This window comes from Sodiomyces alkalinus (assembly GCF_003711515.1).
Source record: "Sodiomyces alkalinus F11 unplaced genomic scaffold SODALscaffold_1, whole genome shotgun sequence".
Taxonomy (NCBI): Eukaryota; Fungi; Ascomycota; class Sordariomycetes; order Glomerellales; family Plectosphaerellaceae; genus Sodiomyces; species Sodiomyces alkalinus.
In genome coordinates this window covers 1220778-1240560 of record NW_021167079.1, presented here as the reverse complement: position 1 = coordinate 1240560, position 19783 = coordinate 1220778, and the positions used below count along the sequence as shown (strand labels likewise).

General features: G+C 52.0%; 4 protein-coding genes across 4 annotated transcripts; 3 read left to right on the top strand and 1 right to left on the bottom strand.

The window, feature by feature from the left end:
* Window positions 1-224: 224 nt before the first annotated feature.
* Window positions 225-3209, top strand: SODALDRAFT_287048 (P-loop containing nucleoside triphosphate hydrolase protein). Its single transcript, XM_028608562.1, has 7 exons — window positions 225-615; window positions 864-991; window positions 1052-2020; window positions 2134-2241; window positions 2707-2835; window positions 2910-3068; window positions 3130-3209. The coding sequence occupies exons 1-7, from the start codon at window positions 479-481 to the stop codon at window positions 3168-3170; spliced, it is 1671 nt and encodes a 556-aa protein (XP_028469883.1). The 5' UTR covers window positions 225-478; the 3' UTR covers window positions 3171-3209.
* A 9747-nt stretch (window positions 3210-12956) lies between these two features.
* On the top strand, window positions 12957-14198 carry SODALDRAFT_354193 (hypothetical protein; the record flags this gene model as incomplete). Its single annotated transcript, XM_028613697.1, has 7 exons — window positions 12957-13023; window positions 13126-13203; window positions 13263-13470; window positions 13500-13727; window positions 13840-13878; window positions 13976-14025; window positions 14140-14198. The coding sequence occupies 7 exons, from the start codon at window positions 12957-12959 to the stop codon at window positions 14196-14198; spliced, it is 729 nt and encodes a 242-aa protein (XP_028469882.1).
* A 379-nt stretch (window positions 14199-14577) lies between these two features.
* Window positions 14578-16454, bottom strand: SODALDRAFT_354192 (hypothetical protein; the record flags this gene model as incomplete). The annotated part of the gene is made up of 10 exons (XM_028613696.1): window positions 14578-14665; window positions 14736-14821; window positions 14903-14924; window positions 15233-15353; window positions 15509-15519; window positions 15605-15664; window positions 15734-15791; window positions 15920-15991; window positions 16056-16288; window positions 16438-16454. The coding sequence occupies 10 exons, from the start codon at window positions 16452-16454 to the stop codon at window positions 14578-14580; spliced, it is 768 nt and encodes a 255-aa protein (XP_028469881.1).
* Window positions 16455-17709: 1255 nt separating this feature from the next.
* Window positions 17710-19539, top strand: SODALDRAFT_326237 (hypothetical protein). Its single transcript, XM_028610117.1, has 5 exons — window positions 17710-18073; window positions 18155-18369; window positions 18593-18773; window positions 18969-19328; window positions 19403-19539. The coding sequence occupies exons 1-5, from the start codon at window positions 17776-17778 to the stop codon at window positions 19408-19410; spliced, it is 1062 nt and encodes a 353-aa protein (XP_028469880.1). The 5' UTR covers window positions 17710-17775; the 3' UTR covers window positions 19411-19539.
* The last annotated feature ends 244 nt before the right edge of the window (window positions 19540-19783 follow it).

Here is a 19783-nt window from a genome sequence, read left to right as displayed (position 1 = left end):
TACGGTAAGGTGTCTTCAAACTACATTCTAGCGTGGTGCCTCGGACGCGCTTTCCTTTTGGCGTGGTGGATGAAATTTTTTTTTCTGCCGGGTGGGCAAAAAGCTATAACAAGAAAAGCAGGGAAAAAATTTCCCCAACCCAAAAGAAGCAGGGTCCTTCAAGGTTGCCGCCTCCTTCCTGCCTTACGCAAACCTCCCTCAAAACTACTTCTTCTACACATCTTCCTGCTCCCTCCATCAAACCTTCCCTCCCCCATCCCTTTCCCATTTCTCTCCTACCTCCCCATCATCACAAGGCTCTCGTTCTACTCATTCTCCAACGGAATTCTGCGTCCGTTGCGCAAAGCAATTCCCCCACGCTCCCTTGACACCATTGTTTTATCGTCTCACCTGCGCCCCCTTCGTGCGCAGCCCAGTTAAGTTCAGTACCATCAACAACACTCAAAACCTCAATCCGACAAATCACTACACCGCGAACATGTCCTACGGTGGTGGCTACGGAGGAGGTGGTTACAGTGGCGGTGGCGGCGGCGGCGGTCGTGGAGGCTACGGAGGTGGTCGTCAGGATCGTGATCGCGGCGACGACCGCAATGGATATGGCGGCCAATCAAACGGGTACGTTTGTGTTGTTTTACTCCCCTTTCTCCTTTGAGAACATTTCAATTCTTCCTCCAATCTGCTCGTATCATATTTTCCCTTCCCTCTCCCCTTACTTTGATGGTGGTTGCAGCAGGAGCTCCTCCAGACATCCGCTCATCCATCTTCTTACTGGAGCATCTCGTTCTACTCGAAAATCATCATGTCATGTGGTCTTTTCGATTTATCGGATTTTGTTAATAATGATGACTAACTTGCCTTTGCAGCGGCGGCGGCTACGGAGGTGGTTATGGCGGCGGTGGTGGTTATGGAGGCGGAGGCGGTGGTTTCGGCGGCGGCGGCGGTGGTGATCGGATGAACAATCTCGGTGCTGGCCTTCAGAAACAAACTTGGGGTACGTTTTCCCGTCCTTTGATTCCTCATTACATTCTGCTAACAAACGCATTTCTTCCAGATATGGATACCCTTCCCAAATTCGAGAAGTCGTTCTACAAGGAGCACTCGGATGTCGCTCGCCGCAGCCCGGCTGAGATCGAGGCCTTCCGCCGCAAGCACCAGATGACTGTGGCTGGCAGCGATATTCCAAAGCCCGTGGAGACCTTCGACGAGGCCAACTTCCCCCGCTATGTGATTGATGAAGTGAAGGCTCAGGGCTTCCCTGCGCCCACAGCTATCCAGTCCCAAGGCTGGCCCATGGCTCTTTCCGGTCGCGACGTCGTCGGTATCGCCGAGACGGGTTCCGGCAAGACTCTGACATACTGCCTGCCCGCCATCGTCCACATCAATGCGCAACCACTATTGGCTCCTGGCGATGGTCCCATAGTTCTCGTTCTCGCCCCGACCCGCGAGTTGGCGGTCCAGATTCAGCAGGAGATCACCAAGTTCGGCAAGTCCTCTCGTATTCGCAACACCTGTGTCTACGGCGGCGTCCCCAAAGGCCCTCAGATTCGGGATCTCGCCAGAGGCGTGGAGGTTTGTATCGCAACACCTGGTCGCCTGATCGACATGCTGGAAGCCGGCAAGACCAACCTTCGCCGCGTTACCTATCTGGTGCTTGATGAGGCTGATCGCATGTTGGACATGGGTTTCGAGCCCCAAATTCGAAAGATTATCGGCCAAATTCGCCCTGATCGTCAGACACTCATGTGGTCGGCGACATGGCCCAAGGAGGTCCGCGCTCTTGCTGGCGACTTCCTGTCCGATTTCATCCAAGTCAACATTGGATCCATGGATCTTGCCGCGAACCACCGTATCACCCAGGTGGTCGAAGTCGTCTCCGAGAGCGAAAAGCGCGACCGCATGATTAAGCATCTAGAAAAGGTCATGGAGAACAAAGAAAACAAAATCCTCATCTTCGTCGGCACGAAGCGCATTGCTGATGACATCACCCGTTTCCTTCGCCAGGACGGCTGGCCTGCGCTCTGTACGTTGGCCCCCCCTCCCCCGTGTTTTCCCTCTTACATTGTCTTGCATTTTCCGCACGGCAGGCGCATCTTTTTCCTACTTGTACCGACTTGGGCTAACTCTCTGCTCCAGCTATTCACGGCGACAAGCAACAGAACGAGCGTGACTGGGTCCTCGACCAGTTCAAAACGGGAAAGAGCCCTATCATGGTTGCGACGGATGTAGCTTCGCGTGGTATCGGTGAGTACCTACTCCATCCCCTCCCCTTCCCCGCTTCATGGCAACCTCCAGCAACCACTTGCTGTGCTTTACTCTCTTGTCTAGGGGCTCTGTTCATTGCGCAATATTGCCTGGTATCCTCGTGCCTGCTCGGTTCTCAAATGTGTAGAGTCTTGGTCCGCAGTGTAGCCATCCCTCTGCTATACTCGTTGGTCTGCCCTTGTGCCGCTCTCCGCTGCTTATGGTACAAGTGTGGACTTTGGCATTGTTTGATCGCTTCAAGTGGTCTCCCCCAAGATTCTTCTCGCCTGAGGACCCCCGGTGCACTGAAACTTCCATGGATGGCATGTGTACGCATACAGACAGCCCTGTCGATGCCTCAAAGAGTTCAAAGTCACAGCTCGATATACTTAGCTGTCTTCTCTGGTTCCATGCTGGAACGTTGCTATATCCCGCCGTGATTTTATGCTAATTCTTTCTGCCAAGATGTCCGCAACATCACTCATGTCTTGAATTACGACTACCCCAACAACTCGGAGGATTATATCCACCGTATTGGCCGTACCGGTCGTGCTGGTGCCAAGGGCACCGCCATCACCTTCTTCACTACTGATAGTGAGTTTACCCGACCCCATTCTGTTCTTCCCCTCTTCAAGTTATGGGCCCCGTTACTGACAGACCAATTCTAGACGCGAAACAGGCTCGTGATCTTGTCAACGTGTTGAAGGAAGCTCGTCAGGAGATTGACCCTCGTCTTGCTGAGATGACCCGCTTTGGCGGCGGTGGTGGCGGTGGCCGCTACGGCGGCTGGCGCGGCGGACGTGGGGGCGGCGGCGGCGGCGGCCGAAGTACGTTTAGGCGATGATACCCTAGAGACAGTGGAGAGCCTGTTTCTGACTGATTCTGCAGACAATGCGAATAACATGCCTGTCGGCAGCCGCCGCTGGTAAGAGTCACGCGTCGATGTCGCATCGACTTGGACCCTGACCTTGTTTTCTTTTGCTCGTCTTCATTGCAAATTGTTTGTCTGGCAACATCGGCGTTATTAGACAGGCTGGTCTAGACTTGGAAGGTATTCGTCATGCGTAAGAGGGGTCTCATGTCCGTCTGCATTGGCAGACGTCCGCCGTGCTTCTTTGCTTTACTCTTGGTTTTTTTACTCCTTTTTTATTTTCGTTTTCAGCCCAGTCCCTCGAGTTTTCACGGCATATATGGTATATCCTCTTGGACGAGGCTAGGGTAATCCGACTTCACACTACGAAGCCAAGAGACCTGCTATGACGCCTTGATGTCCCTTGCTCAGGCATTATGATGCCGGCATGACATGCTGGAGGCTGCGACATGGTAGGGGGACATGCCTGGTACGGCAATGGAAGAATGGATCGTCACATAGACTACTTTGCTCAGATACCTGCCTCTGAGGCCAACAATGTGTTTTGCTCGGTAATGCAATTTTTTTAATGATGAGGGAAACGTTCCGTCAACCTTGTGACCTGCAACACCGTTCTTCGTGATGGCAGTTCGCCCGTCCATGGGCATTGCCTGGATTCTGGCATTCGTCATTGAAAGGGCGATATGTGCCTGCCTCCTGCCTGTCTGCCTGCCTGGCCTCCAGTTCACCTTGCCCATAAGTACTGAAATAATTCAGATACTTATTCGGATGGAGATGGTTCTTGTGCCCGTCAAGAGCCATGCTTCTTCCACGGAGCTAGCTCACTTAAGGATACGCAATATGAGGCCGAAGTCAATGTAACTTTTGACAGATGGGAATATGCCGTGGAGTTCTTTGGCTACCTGTTATGGAAGAAGATTGAATCGAGTCCCTTTGTCCCCGCCCCCCTTTGACCCGGGTCTTGCCACGCTGTCGAGGCCGCGTGTAACCCCAGAATGCGGACGACACGTGTGGCTCCCGCACGCATATCTCGAGACACGCAGAGAGGGAAAGACTGCATATGTCAACAACGAGTATTCATCTGGGCGAATGGCTGGAATCTTCTTGAGCAGAACTCTACCTATGCATGGCCTAGAAAGATAGACCGGCGCCAGTGACACAAGACTGCACATGGCGAACCGACATTCTCGCTGGTTTCACCCTCTATCGTGACGATCACCACGAGGGCACTGGGGTGGTGGCGTGTCGGACGCTGCCGTCATTTCTCCCTTACAGCGAAGCGAGGGCCTGCAGTCCTGGTTTTGGAGCATCCCTTGGGGTATGTTTTGCTTTCCAGGCATGCTGGGCGAGACAGGGCGGAGAATAATTCCCTGGAACCTGAGTGTAAACTACGGGCGTGTTGGGTGGAGGCCAGACAACAGCCCGCCGAGGCACGGTCCAGTGATGATATAGATGATATATGAGATTGAATCTCGATTGTGATAAATACTGTACGTCGTACTATGAGAGTAGACATACGTCGAGCCGCAGGGTGGAGAAACATATGGATTTCGAGGACGATGATAGTACGGCCAAACCACCCTGTCAGGGGCTCGCGACTGGAGCCACCGGTACGGATACAAACGATTATACGTGGCGATGCAGAGAAAAGGACGGTTGTTCTTGTTTCTTCTACGGGGACATCGATCCCCGGCATCGCACATGGCAAGGATTTGTGGCTCAAGAACTGGCAACACGTTGTGGTTGGCACCACTTCGTTATGTACACCGTTGACGCCAGGCTTCCCACGTAGGCCTTATTTTCACGGTACCTAGCCTACAACTGTATATGCGCCGTAATTGTTCCCAAGTCGCATTCTGGCACGCGTGCCAACGCAGCAGATGACAGTGTCCATTTCATCCTGTTCTCTCCCTATATAATCACTTTGTACGTATATTCAGCAACACAATGCATGCATTTGTGTGTGTGTGAACAGGACCTGCAGAATCGCCAGGGCATGCTGCAAGCTGAGAGGGGCGAAACCAAGACAAAGTCTAAGCGCCTTCCCCGTTTGGACCTCAAGTTGCTCACTCTGGGAGATGACGATGAAGATCAATGACAGAAGTCGCAAGCGGTGCTCTACCTTAGATGGCGGGCTGAGTCGAGAAAGGTTAGCCTTACCTGCTCGTCAAGACGGACAAGGACCACGGGGTGAGGGGTGCTAATGCTCAGACTAATGCAGATGCAAATGCAGATGGGAGATGCAGATGACGCCTGGCTCAGACAAGACAAGTTGAGTGAATTAGTGATTCGAAGGGTAGCCCTGTATCGCTTTGATCAGGGGTTTCGTGGCTGATCTGTCCTATCCCCTGCCTCTGCCCTTGTCGCTACCGTGCCCGATGCGGTGGGATAAAAGGTTGCTTTCAATCAATCACAATGTACATGAGGGACAGGTTGACAAGTACGTTGTAATTAATTACTTCGTAGTTCCATTTGTTTCCCAGCATCTCCGTTCAGCTCCAAGATGTCGTCTTCGCACACGGTGCTCTTGCTCCTCTGAAGGCGCCTCCTCGGTTGGACACTCTCTTGCACCCGTTCCTCATCTTCTCTCGACTCGATTCATTATCGTCCTGTCATTTGTCATAAGCATACCGTATGCGTCTTCTCTTGTCACGGCCAATGGATCCAGAAGCGTCTGCGTGGGTTTCTCCGAAGCTGAACATAGCAAGGTTGACACCAATGATGTTCCATTTGACCGTGATGGCCAATCAAGGATAGTATGGTGGAGACATGCTCGACACCAACCCCCCCTTCTGTTTTCAATAACCAATCTCGCTAGACACCACTCTGAAAGCGTAGATTGCGCGCTTTCCCTATCCGGGCATCGCTTATAAGTTTCCAGGAGAGAGGGTGTCGGTTTAGAGAATCACGTCTCGAGGAGCAGGGGGTGTCAATCTAACTTACGACTTCGTGCAGGCTGATGATGATGAGGGTTTTGAGCAGGAAGGGGGAACCGAGAAAAGCAAGAAAGAAAAGACCGGGTCGAATTGGGGCAGGTGGATTGGATTATTTTTCCCGCAGTACGCTGTACATGAATCGTACTGTACCGTTGTATTTTACGTTATGCACTCTTTTTGCACATGCTTCGTGCGGTGTGGTTTTGACCTCGGCATTGGAATCTGTTGAATGGATTGTACTGTACGTGTACTCCGTGATTTGCTTCGTCGGTCCTTGGTCCACCGGGCGCAGAAGCGTCGTCGATTTCTTCCAGCCTCTGAAGAAGACGGGGCGAAAAGAAAAGAAAAGGAAAAAGAAAAAAAAAAGGAAAGGAAAGAAAGGACCCCTATGCCTGGAGATCGAGCAGTTGGATCTGAAGATCAAGCCTATGCCCTATACCTACTCGGGGTTGACCCGACGAACTCGATACATAGCGCCGCCGCCAACTTGTCCGTCGCCGGTCTGTCACCTGTCAGCTGTCTGGCACCAAGGCGCCGTTCGTTTCGCTCCCAGCCGCTTTTCTAGCACTGCCGCCGTTGATGCGTCGCGGCAGTCGTAATAAAAAAATGATCAATAGGTAGCCTCGCTAGAATTTGACGCCCTCAATGTCGGGGTACTTGGCCCAAGCGGTAACTGAAAAGTAATTAAATCAAATAAAAACGAAGAAAACGAGAAGAAAAGCGATGGGAGTACGCTTGGGCTGATCCCCTTCAAACTCATCCACCGTCCCTTGTGGTTCGTAAATCACCTGGATAATCTATCACGCTCTCTCCGCCAGAAGAGGCAAAAAGCAATTAGTTCCTATGGCGTCTAACTAGCTACCGAGTTCCCATCTTCCGCGCTTGATGCTGTTGTTGTTGGCAATGTTAGGGCGTTGCTCTTCCGCATATACCTATACAACGTACATATATATATGTATACATTTTACATCGTCGCGTCATCATGTCTCCCGGGCTTCTGCAACGCGAATGCGACGTTAGCACCAGCAAGCGGGTGATCTGTCGCAAGGATCGATCACGCACCTTGACCGACAGGGGGGCTGTAAGCCCAACTTCCCCATGCTAGCTAGCCCGCCGCATCCCAACCAGGCCAGGGACTTGGCCCTCGGATGCTCTGCAACTAGCGTCACAAACGGCATACTAACTAATTTCGAAGTAATGCATCTTGGCTGCTTCGCCATCAAGCTCTCGTCATCCTCATTCCCAAAACGAGAAGCCCTTCATTATGTACTTCGTATACGACGTACGTTGCAGGTAGGCATCGAAGATGGAAGTATCGAACAAGCCAAATCTGCCAATTGCTCCGGATTTCTCCGTACCTCCCTCCATTTTATTATTGCAATTGTTCCATTTCAGGCGCTGATTCATATTGAATGATGTGAGGGAGGCCGCCTTTACAACGTACATAGTCTCTTGTACTCGGCTTGAACGTTTGAGATCTCTGGTTGCAAGTGCCTTGCATAGGTACGTTGTAAGCCATGACATGCCCTTATCATGTTAGCTCCGGCCTTTTGGATCTGACCGCAGATTTTACGGACGATTATGATAAAAGCAAGAAAAGATATAAACACGGGTGGGAGCTCTAAGGACCTACCAGTAAGACTACGGACATTTGTAAGATGAGGTCCAAGTCGCTCCCATGTCCTTCCTGGATACAGGGAGTGGATCAGTAGTCAACCAGCTGCAATCCTTATCACGCTGATCGTGTCGAAATGGCATCGTGCCAAATAAAACCTCTTGCTAATTAGTAACTTATGTAGGAAGTGATCCCAGTTTTGACGTCGAGATAACCGGTTGACCGTCGCATCGCCTTGTTCTAGTGGTGATACGTACTTGGTTGGCCGTAGGTTTAGCTTCGCCGATGGGGGCAGCGCTCAGCCCTCCGTCCCTGAAGCTACTCGCGGACGCTACGATGATCGCTGATTACCGACATGCGGGGAAGTGACCACAACAGATGCAGGAATCACAGTTACAGTTACGAAGTACCTACGTACGGAGCACAGGATACCGAGTACAGATACAGTAGCGTATTTTCTCATCTACTGGGCCACGGGGACATCATTACCGGCGATTTCCATAACAGCGGACGCCGGAATTATGTACGTTGTAGGTACCTTTTGTACCATACGGAACACTCCATAGTGCTACAGGGGGTTTATCGTTAATTATGGGGCATCAGATCAGGATGCACCACAAATCACCATGTAAGTCCAAGCGTTTTTTCCGTGTCACGGGGGGGATTTCGGAGTGCATCTCATATACAGTGTAATTATTTCGTACATCCTCGAATGTAACTTTTCAGCCAGCCAAGTCGTTCCTTCCAGGTTGTCAGTGTGGAAGCTGTGAGGACAAGGTCGCAGGAAAGTGAACGTCGGTAATCTTTCCGATTTGAAGACCACTGACTGGCCCGGACAATCTGAGCCTCAGGCTAATAATTAGTCTCCGAGAATATCGTTCTTTCGTACGCCCTATCGGTGTCTCCTCGGGAGAGAACAGTTAAGACAGTTCGCGCTAAGAGGACCGCATGAAAAGTCTGTCATGTGCCTGCCTATGTTCCTCTGATAGTATTCTCCGGAATGATTACTGGGTACTTCGCGCTTCGTACGGCATATACCTTACATAACTGTGTCTAAAGGTTGTAGAGGCATCGAGACACGTACGCAATAAGGTAGCGGCCTTTATAGGAGGGTCAGGGGGTACTGAGTGGTCCTCACGGTTGCATCCATGACTGGGGATGGATGTTACATGCTCCATATCTACCGACTATTGGATAGAGGTGGGGAGGCAAATAATGTCTCAGTTGTCCCCATCAAACATCCCCTCCCCTACGGGGGGTCAGCGATGGGCAACCATCCAGGTGGGAGTGGAGGCCCAGGCCCCCGCAGCTGACTACCTAGGTAGGCGAGTCATCGGCTCCTATGGTAGCCTCCGTTATTATTGTTCGAGTCGATTTATGTGCTTGCCATCGCTTAGGAGGCTGGCAAGCTGGAAGATACTCAGCAGAAAGGCTGGGTGCAAACAGCTCAATTCAACGCATTATACATAGGGTCTCTGGCGGTAGCTTCAGAGCTAGGATCGGCCCAGCCGCGATCATACCGATCATGTTAAGTACCTCGTAGCCCGAATGGTCAGGCGAACAAAAGACTTCCGGTTGCCGGCTTGTGGGCTTCGGAGGCGGACGAAAACCCGACTACCTTGTTTGTATGTTGTCCTTCGTGGGTAATTTGCGGGGCATCTGGGCCTGAATGAATGGTGCTGTTGTTTTGCTCGACGGAAGTAGCGCTAGCACGGCTGGGGTATTGCTAGCACACCCTTTCTTGGGAAGTCTGGGGATTTTGGCCCCCAACTCGTGAGCTCGACGGATATGCAGCGACGTACCGTGTATATGGAGCGGCGAGGATTTAATTGACATTTCGAACTGCTCCCAGCATTCAGAGCACAGCGTGCTGACGGACGCACCGAGTAGGTAACCCTTGACTTGACCCACAATTTTGTTTCCCTCGGCAGTCGCGGCTCTGAGGGATTATCGGTGGGGGTCAACTCTTGACCGCCAAACACGAAATGGCAGGAATAACGATATGTACATCGCACGTATGTATCCATATCCGTACATACATTGTACGTACGGTATCCGCATATGTTCCTGTGATCACTGGGTACGTCTTCTGTTTTGCTGAAGCGGGATTCCTCTGACCGGCATGGGTCGGTCCATGTTTCCTCAACTCATCTACCTACTCCAAAGTAAGCTCGGGATCCGTTCACAGTGCCAATGCATATGCATCTGTATCTGGGTGCTTATCGGCGGACGCCCCCCCAGACCAACCGTTTTCTCTCCTTGCACATGGGGGTACCCTGGCCCTTCTTCTCGACGGTAGGCATTTCATATGCACATAAATACAACGTACGAATACATACGGAGAAGAAGGGGCGTTCGAATCCCACGTTCCCCCTGGGGGTGAGCCACCTGCGAACAAGGGTATGTACTGACCGCTTCATGATCCCATGACTCAGTGCGTCAGGGACATGCTGGCAAATGAATGTCTTCTTGTGTCGTGTCGGGTGGCTGGCGAGGCAAGCGCCTGGATTGGACAGCCAGAAGTCAGAGACATGTCTCCTACACGTGTCCCATATGCGTGGTCGCCACTGTCAAGAAGCCAATCATCTGCACTTTGCAGGATTGAAGATGACGTCCAGTGACGAGTACGACGCACGTATGCAGTCCCCCTTTTTTCTTGGTATATAAAGAAAAAGGAAAAAGGAAACCCCCCTAAATTCGACGCACCGGATGCCAAGCTTTCACGATATTTGTACCTAGCATGTTCTGAACCTAAGATAATAGTTGCCACGCACGGTCCTAAGCTGTTGAGACACTCTTCGTACTTCTTAGACTTTTCCGGAAATTTATCTCTTGGGTGGTTGGAGGGGGAAAATGGCGATCGATCGTACGAAGTACATACATATGTAAATTGTTCTTGTTGTCAACAGTGGAAATTTGAATGTATGTCTGTACATAGGAAGTATTATGCGTGGGGAGGATAGGATTCCCTGCCTCCTTGAGATGCCCATGCACTGGGTTCCTGTCCTTGCGAACCCCCACCCCATCCAATTTGTAATCTTCTCAGTATCCTACGTTGTATTTCACTTCCTCCTACGGGACACTATCGACAATCGTGTGAACCAATTACGTATGCGTCGTCTGGGCATGGGTGTGTGTATGTACGGAGTACCTATGTATGTGCGAGAGGCCGTGTGGATTTGATATTACCCACATGTAACGTAAGAAGTACTGGCACCCAATGGACTGGAAACTGCTGAGCAAGTCGTCCGTTAGTCTGGTCCTTCGTAGTCGCTGGAGTCCGCAAAGACGATATCAACACGGGTGAAGTGGCCGTGTTGAGTTGTGTGATGTGATGTGATGTTCACGACGGCTAAGCGCGTAGCAGCTACTAAAAAAGGCCATGCGCCCTTCTGGGGCAATCATGAGGCGACGTTAGTCTAACCCGGCAACTTGGGTCGCCAAACGCCCCTAAGGATGTCCGGCAATAGATCACTCCGGCGACTTGGTGCCTTGTGATGGACCAGTAAACCACGAACCAGCGCCCTGGGACTTGACCAAGACTTTAGTGCACTCCAAGTCTTTCGGGATATTTTCTGCCCCAACGCTTCTCGACTATTCCCTTTTGCTCGACAGCGTGGCTGTCAGATGTTAGATTAAGGACGGAGCAGAACGGTCGAAAGATGGACGACGGATGAGAGCGGGGCCGGTTAATTGGTGTCCTTGGGCCGCCGCCGCGGGCGAAGTCTGCCTCAGGGGGCTTACCGGTGACCCCTAGACACCGCATGGCATGGGAGCAATATCGTTTGTGGTATCTGTATGGATATGAGGTAGAGTCGAGTCTGAGAAGGATTGGATGACAAAGCGGATTCATCGACCCTGGGCAACGGCTTCGCGTGGGCGAATACCGATCTTCGAACTCAACCCTCATTACCTCTGCCAATTAATTACAATGTACTGCCATGCATGGTACAGATACTGCCATCAAATACGTTGTAAGATGCGAGACATGGTACTTAGGTAAAATGGAGCATTCCATCTATGCAATACGGAGTACAAGAAGGCTTATCTACTGATGTCCCCTGGATACAGGAATACGGGATTTCCCATCTTTACAAGGACACCAGTCATTTACTTGTACATCATCATTTGCGGTACCTATATTAGACGAGGCATCTCACACCTCTCGGGCCCATTCCTGAGATATTCATTATTCCAGTATACGGATATACACTGCTTTGAATAGTTACGTTCGTGTCCGTCTTTTACATTCCTGCGTAGCCGGCTGGGAGATGGATATGATAGACGCTCGCGATGCAGATGGGACACAAAAGACCTATCGTTCAATTGGTCTCGTCTGGTCTCGCCCCTTCGAGCTACGGATATGTACGCATAAGGACACGGTACGGCAACACCCCGATGAAATACGAATCGAAAACGGGAACTTCCGATGGCCCAGTTCCTCAAGGAGGCAGAGTCACGCCATAATCAAGGAGAAGGGGGGGTATTGAAAGAAAAGAAAAAAAGGACAAAAAAGATAGAGATAGAAAGAGAAACATCTTTTCTCCGTACTTCGCGATCTCTAAGCCGTGGCAAATGCATATCTCTCTCCAGTTCGACTCCGTATGTCCGAGAATGTGAGGAGTGAAGTACCTTGCCTTTCTTTTCCAGTCGCCAGAACATTCGGATCCAGCCACTGACCCGGGACGTATTTTCACCCCGCATACAGTCCTGCACGTCATCCGTATCTGTACTCCGTACAGCAACGTGCTCTTCCCCCCCCCCTCCCCTTCTCGGCCGGTCCTATCCGATACCTGTATGTATCTTCCATGTTTCGATCTACGGATAATGCCTTTCTCACCCGCTATTGCCCGCTGTTGTTCATCAAGGCGCGCCGTGCCGTATGGTAAGCCTTGAATGTCCCATTCCTTGAACTCAGAGCCCAAACCTCTTGTTTCGAACTGCTTCATACATAATAACTACCCGTGGTACGAAATATTACCTACGGAAAAGCACGTATCACGAAATACTATCCTTTCGTGCTTCGAACTGGCGGGGCACACACATGCGGCTACTCCGCACGCTAGCTCACAGGGGTCAGGCCAGTCGCGGTGTCTACAGTGTCTCATGGTGCGGTGTTCTTCGATGTCAGTTGTCGGCACTCGATATGACGACCTGAAACAGACGACAATGAAGCAACCCGATATCTGCTGAACTTCGGTATTGGTACCTATACATACAACTTCTTATCTCAAAGCGATACACCGTGCATCAAGTCCACGGCCTGCACCATCCGTATAGCGTATAGTCTTGAATGTTCCGCGGCCCGCTTTGTGACCTCGCCAAGCTTCCGGCGCGGAAGAGGATGCTGGCTCGGCTAGGTGAGCTCCGACCGGAGTAAGGGGGCACCTCGGCTCTTCCCTCGGCCCTGCCTACACCCTTTGCCACGCTGTCCCCTTACTCACTTCGTTCTGCCTCGTCAGCCTCGTCAGCAACACGACGAGGTACCTATTTGTGTAGTCAGGCCTCTGCGGGCTGGGTCTTGGACTGGGGTCACGAACGTGGAAGCACTCCGTAATACGGAAGGAGAGCAATTAATACTTCGTACAACGCAGCTGAGTCCGCACTGCATGCAGTCTGTATGCGGGAGTCCAAGAAAAACCCGAGGACCCCGATCTCTGCTCCCCACCCACATCACAGATCGACAGACTTCCGACGGACTCGAGTAAAAGACCCCACCCACAGCTGCCCGACCAGCCCCAGCTGAGAAACTGGGTCGCCCTGGGCCGCGACCGTTCCATATCTTGGGCGCGAGTCGTGGTCGGTTCGTGGGTTGGCCAAAGGTTGTCATGTCCAGTGGCTACATCCGGCAGCCGGGGACCTGTGCCGGCCCCTCGACGGTCATCTCTCTCCCGCTACGGGACCTTGCACTGCCTCCCAAGCAGCACTGGACATCCCGGCAAGACCTAACTAACATCGAAGAAGCTCTTTGGACGACAGCGGGCGGCGTTGGCGCGAGGGCGGCCAGGACGCGGAAGGAGGAAGACAGCAGACGCGGGATTCACGGGATCCGCGCGTTCATGGCGTGTAATTCTCACAGCAAGACGATTCATCAATATCTCAATCAAACTAGAGTAACCGCAGGGAGAGCTTTGTTAGTAACCGCCGTACAACGAGCCACTACTAAGCGTAACAAGAATCAAGCGGAAGACGATTGAAAGCCCTGATATCTCCATGTGTGTCTCCTGGCCGGATGGAAGCGTGGACATCGTCCATCAGCCACTTTCGTGTCGTTTCTCGCCATAAAATATTACGCACCATTGACACTGGCAGACTGGCAGGGTCGTCGTTGATTGGCTGCAAGTGGACGGAGTTGGCCGAGAGTTTCTTACCTAATCGAAAAGAAAAAGAAGAGAAAAAGAGGAAACTAGGGAATACCAGCAAAAGACGCAGATCTATCAGTTGGTTCGGCTCCACCCACAATTCTTTCTATTCAGCACCACAGTGGTGGACCTTACTCAGTAGTTGGAGCATACGCCATCATCATTCTGCATAGCAGGACAGGAACCACATACAACGTACATGAAGTAGATACCAACCATAGCGACTTAAGAAAAGCCTATGAAGTCGGTTACATTACAAATACGATCAAACTTAACAATTGTGACAGAGTGGGATAGCGAGGCTAAACGTTTATTTGACCTTGCCCTGAACTCACCTCCAAACTTCACGATTTTTCTGACAACGCTGGGCGAATTATACGAAGTGTGGGGATAAGGAGGTAAAGCTGAAATGTCGGCACAGTGCCATCCCACACGGCGTTAATTTGTCTTGCTCTTTCTCCATCTCTCATTTCGTTCGTTCGGCATGCTAATATTTCCCTCGTCCACCTGACTGACTTACGTTGTATGTACTTGAGAGGAAATTCCGCTTCCTCACGATGGCTGGGACGAATAACACTCTCCGTTACCAATGCTGCCCAAGGGACCCCGGCCCACAGCGTTCCACCGTTCGATGCTCCCTCTTCCCCACATACAGTGGAGTCACACTTACGCACACAGAGCACTAAGGTATGTATTTTCTGTCCCCTCACGTGTACTTTTTCCTTCGGTGACGTCCCCGGGATTTGGCGACGGGCCATACGACGTACAAGGCGGGTACGCCGTAACCAGTAGACCACTGGCATTCGCATCGTAGGATGTACATATGTAAGAAGTACAACTGTATTCGTCTATACGAGTGCGGAATCCAGACGAGTACGTTGTATTGTATTGTGGAGTCGCTCAGGGTAGGGGTCAGTTATTAGTCCGGTGCAGTTCGGGAGGTGGGAGAACTAACCCAGCCCACGGGAGTCCACTCTCGGCACCACCGCGTGGTACAACGATCACCACTACCCTTTTTCTCCCAAAATAATAATAATAATAAATAATAATAAATAATAAAAAACAATAAAAAATAATAAAAAATAATAAATTCAACACGTCGTCGCGACGTGTGCATCCGCCTGCCCGCTAAATCTTTTTATCGTATCTTGTTTTATCGCCAAAGTTCACATCTTTTATAGAAATATGTTTCGTGGGAAGCCAAGACTTCGCTTTCGCTGTGTTTGTGCAGCGCCTCTGGGGTGCATCGAACTCGTGCAGCTGTGACCGCCAGTCTGTCGGCACCGTGTTCAGGCGAGTCTCTTGACCAGTCAAACGTAGTCGCACCCCTGTCGATTGACATTGACAACCGGACAAGAAAATTGAGTTGTTCTCGGAGACGAGACGAGGAAAAATTTCGAAAGAAATCGAGTGTCAAAAACGGACACACCCCTCTTTTCTCGCTACTGAGGGACGAAGTACAACGTGTATTATTATTGCCGACTTGGACCGACCCTGGGGCCTCGACCAGGTCAGATATTTATGCACATATGAAGTATACTCCGCTGGGGGGTGCAAGGTGCAAGGTTCAAGGGTTTACCGTTCCCTAGCAAGCGGGCCCAAGAGAATCGCGCTTCTCGAGGAACAAGCGATCTCCCAACTGCAATTGTGTGCTGCAGGACCAAGTAACGCCATCACACGTACCGCCGGCCGTCTCGTCTCACTTAACAATCGCGAGTAAGAATCCGCAACATAGTCTTTCGCTCCCCAGCTAGAAACGTCAATGGCTGGAAACAACAGACAGTCCCGGGGACGTGAGATAGTATCTCCTTTTTTATTGCGCTTTCAAAAGGCCAACAAAACCCGCGTCCCTACTCATCACGAAAACGGGCGAGATGCAATATCAGAACTCCACCATCCTCATTGCTAACGAACTTCCATGTCACCCATTGGCACACGCCGCATGTCGCTCCAGCACTGCGGCCGTCTCCGCGAGTCAGTGTTCCGGGCCTACGAATTAGTTGCTGTTCTTTTTCGCGACCCCCTCATACCAGGTTCTTCCTCCTGGGAGTTTCCATAGATTGACCTCCAGCTGATCGGGCGAAGCACCCCCCCCCACCCTTCCTCATCAGAGGAAGACTGGAAGCTCGTGCGGTCCAATACTTTCAGATCAAATATATCACTGCCCGACAATAAACTGAAGGAGGGCGATTCGGGTTCCTCCTCTCTTCCTTGTTCCATGCCTTTAAGGCCTTTCCTCGTCTGTGTCTCTCCTCGCTCTCCTCTTCAATTGCCATCATGACGAAGTCGGAAAATGGGGCACAAGGTAAAAGTACGAATCGCAATCTCTGCCGCCCAAAACGGCCGTCTACGAAGTAGGTACCGGAATCAGACCCGAACCACTCTCGGTGTAACCACCCAACTGTCGCGTACCTTCTGAGAACCGACATCGTCATCATCATTACCTACGGACAATATTCCACAAGCACGTGGCATCAAAGACGCTAAGCAATCAGTAACATTCGTCTTGATCTCTCGAGGCTAGTGTACAAAGTACGGGGGTGCCATGGCTCCCCACTTCTCAAGAGCGCACGCCCTCTCTCTTACGCCACACACGCCCCTATTTTCCCGGTGGCTCAGTGATCACCCCCCACCCCCCTTCCTTTAGGCTTGACTTTTAAGAACCCTGTCCTGCGACTAAAACAGTGCCTGGGATTTATGTTTCCTTGGCTTAACCTAGTCTAGGTCTGGCCCCACAACCTGATTTGCAGCCAAACTCGTCCCATTCTACCCCATTCCTTCCCTCCCTCCTTTTCCCACGCTGCTCCAGTCTTCACCATTCTTTTCCACTTCGTAATTTCATGGGTCTTATGTCCATTGTATACATATGCATTGACGGCCCCAAGAGCGGCGTCATGTCATATTTTCGGCATACCCCTCTCTACGTTTTCGTCTCTCAACACCGTCAATCACCGATATCCATTACTCTCACACGAATCTAAGTCGTGTTTCTATCGTCGTTCCCAAACACGCTCCTCCGGCATTTCGACCATTGCGTTAGTAACTAGTCGAAGAGTCAGTTGCAGATTGTACTGCAGACGTCAGGCACAGCCGACCCATCGACTTACTTGCGACATTGGGGATATTAGTGGGAAACCGTCTCCGATCTTCGCGCTAGAGCCTGCCCTCGGACGGACTTGAGGCCCAGCCGAGTCCGCCACCTTCTCAACTAGCGCACTATTTTAGTACGCCTGCTCCCCAGGCCGCAAGAGCTCCGAGCAAAGACGAGCAAGACGCGACCCAGCAGAGATACCTACGCATATCCATTCGAAAAGTCCGTGGGCTCATCGGTCATTGACGACGCCCACTTAAAGCATCCATCCCGACTCGTTGGTTGATCCGCACCATCTCAAGCCCGTCCCGGCACCAATTTTATACTCGCCCACGCCGCCTGCAAGGTCTCACCCAGGATATCCCACTTACCATTGCTTCTTGCGCTTCCGGCCGATCAAGTCAATTAATTCTACGGAGTATTGCCTCGTCATTCAACCTCTTCGCTGTATCATACCTGCAGTGCATATACCTGCATCTTCTCCTCCCTGCCCTCCTAGTTCCCAGCGGCTTCACCGGCCCACGAACCCCGATCTCCCTGCCGTTGAGCCATAGTATGCGTCCGGTTCTCATATAGCAGCCCTCATCACCGCACACCACCCGACACTACCACTCCATCGGCTCTCGTCCATCGAGAACCTGCTTGTACAGCCTCGCTTTATGGAACACAGTGCTGCCGAGTACTCCCAGTCAGGTTTGCCTTCGCCTCATCCAAGCAACTGCGGCGACCCACGTTCTGAAGGTTCCTCTGCAGACCAGCCTTCTGCTGCGCAATACTCCTCGCAGCAGGAGGTCCGACCTAGTAACTACTCTGCTTCGGCTACTCCCACATCGGAGTACGGCGTCTACCCGTCTTCGGCGCGCTCAGGATCGTTCCCTGAGCACATCCACCAGAGACCGTACCATCCGGCTAGCAACCCGAGCGGTAGCAGCGGTGGCATGGCGCAACAAACAAACAGTCCGTCTTTGTCCCGGCAGGATGGGCCCAACCATCAAGCCACCCAGCAGCAAGTCAAGTCTGACCACGATGTACCCTTAGATCCCTCCATCGCCGGACCGAGTCCGACCTATGCCTACGGTCAGCCATCGCCTTACGGCCCGCCGCCCGGAGATATCGCGCACGGATACCAGCATGCCTACCCTCAACCTCGTCCCGACTGGGGTGGTTACGGCCAGCACAGCGCCGGGTTGGCACCGGCCGGCCATGTCTTCCCCACGACCCCGAGCTCCGCCCCGCCGGGCAGACCGCACCAGGTAAGCGTCTTGATAAAGGGGGGTTTTTTTTTTCCTATGGACGGTGTGTCGCGTCGTGTCGCGTCGCATAGCCGTCGCGTCGTCCCAAACGAATTCGACGGACACAATGCGGGAATATCGACGCCTCCGCAGGGACCATTTACGGCGTTTTCTTTTTGAATGTCGTTTTTCGAAGTGGATCCCAGAACCCCAACGACTAACATGATAGTTTACTGCACACCAGGTCTATTCATTCGTCCCCATCCCCGGCGCCCAACAGCATAAAAGACCGCGACGAAGATATGAAGAGATCGAGCGCATGTACAAGTGCGGCTGGAACGGCTGCGAGAAGGCATATGGTACTTTAAACCATCTGAATGCCCATGTCACCATGCAGTCCCACGGGGCAAAGCGGACTCCAGAAGGTATGCGCATAACCCTTGTTGAGCCTAGTCTTTCCACCTCGTCCGCTTTTGTGGCATTGGCCTTGATGATGTTTCCCCATCGGAGTCGCTTCGGATCGCAGTCTAGACTCGGGAGGGCAAGAATCTCTCCCGCCACGATCTTCAGACAAATGGAACATCTTGACAAACAGCTAATCCATGGTACGTTGAAAACAGAGTTCAAAGAGATTCGAAAAGAATGGAAACAACGCAAGAAGGAGGAAGAGGCTGCGCGCAAAGCTGAAGAAGAGCAACGACGTGCCGCGGTCGCGGCCGCGGCTCAGGCTCAAGCTCAGAATGCCCAGACTGACCCTCAATCTGGACCCGAGGGAGCTCAGCCAGGCTCTGCATACACAGGCAACAGGCAGGTGCAGCTTCCGCCTATCGGCTACCAGCCCTCGTACCCCGGCGGTCCTCCGTCGGGGGTTCCGCAACAGCCATTACCCGAATACAACAGCACACACATGTACTCAGCCAACTACCAGCCGCAATCACAGTCACCTTACGCGCAGCCCGGCCAGGGTCTATACAGTCAACGTAAGTCGACTCGGTACAAAGCGACTTGTCTCACCCATTCGGAGCGATTAGAAGACGCTAAACTAACGGGACAGGCAGATAATGGTGCACAGCCCGGTCAGAGTCATTAGGCGCGCGAGACTCAGGGCTTGAACCGACAGATACCAGAAATCCAAGCCCCGACACCAAGGCGAGGCTGGGAGCCATTATTATTCCAACCGATAAACTTCCACCCGATAGACACACCCCCTTCGCGAACAACAACCCCTGCCACCGAACTCGATGGCGACGAGACAATCCATAACTATCACGAATGACAGAGCGAACTTGCGTGTGTTATCGGATGCTTTGATCTCCGCGACTTAACGCCTGCCATGCTGTTCATGATCCCACGACTTCGCTTATCATTATTTAGACATAGGGGTTGTACTGTAAGCGACCTTCACGGTATGGCAACTCTCTTATTTCACGGGTGT

Bases quoted from the DNA above. Each gene is read 5' to 3' on its own strand.
- SODALDRAFT_326237 (XM_028610117.1), top strand. From the start codon at position 17,776: ATGGAACACAGTGCTGCCGAGTACTCCCAGTCAGGTTTGCCTTCGCCT. The intron at 18,074-18,154 runs GTCCGTCTTTGT...ATGTACCCTTAG, and splicing joins CATGGCGCAACAAACAAACA to ATCCCTCCATCGCCGGACCG. The intron at 18,774-18,968 runs GTATGCGCATAA...CGTTGAAAACAG, and splicing joins GGCAAAGCGGACTCCAGAAG to AGTTCAAAGAGATTCGAAAA.
- SODALDRAFT_287048 (XM_028608562.1), top strand. From the start codon at position 479: ATGTCCTACGGTGGTGGCTACGGAGGAGGTGGTTACAGTGGCGGTGGC. The intron at 616-863 runs GTACGTTTGTGT...TTGCCTTTGCAG, and splicing joins TATGGCGGCCAATCAAACGG to CGGCGGCGGCTACGGAGGTG. The intron at 2,242-2,706 runs GTGAGTACCTAC...CTTTCTGCCAAG, and splicing joins TGTAGCTTCGCGTGGTATCG to ATGTCCGCAACATCACTCAT.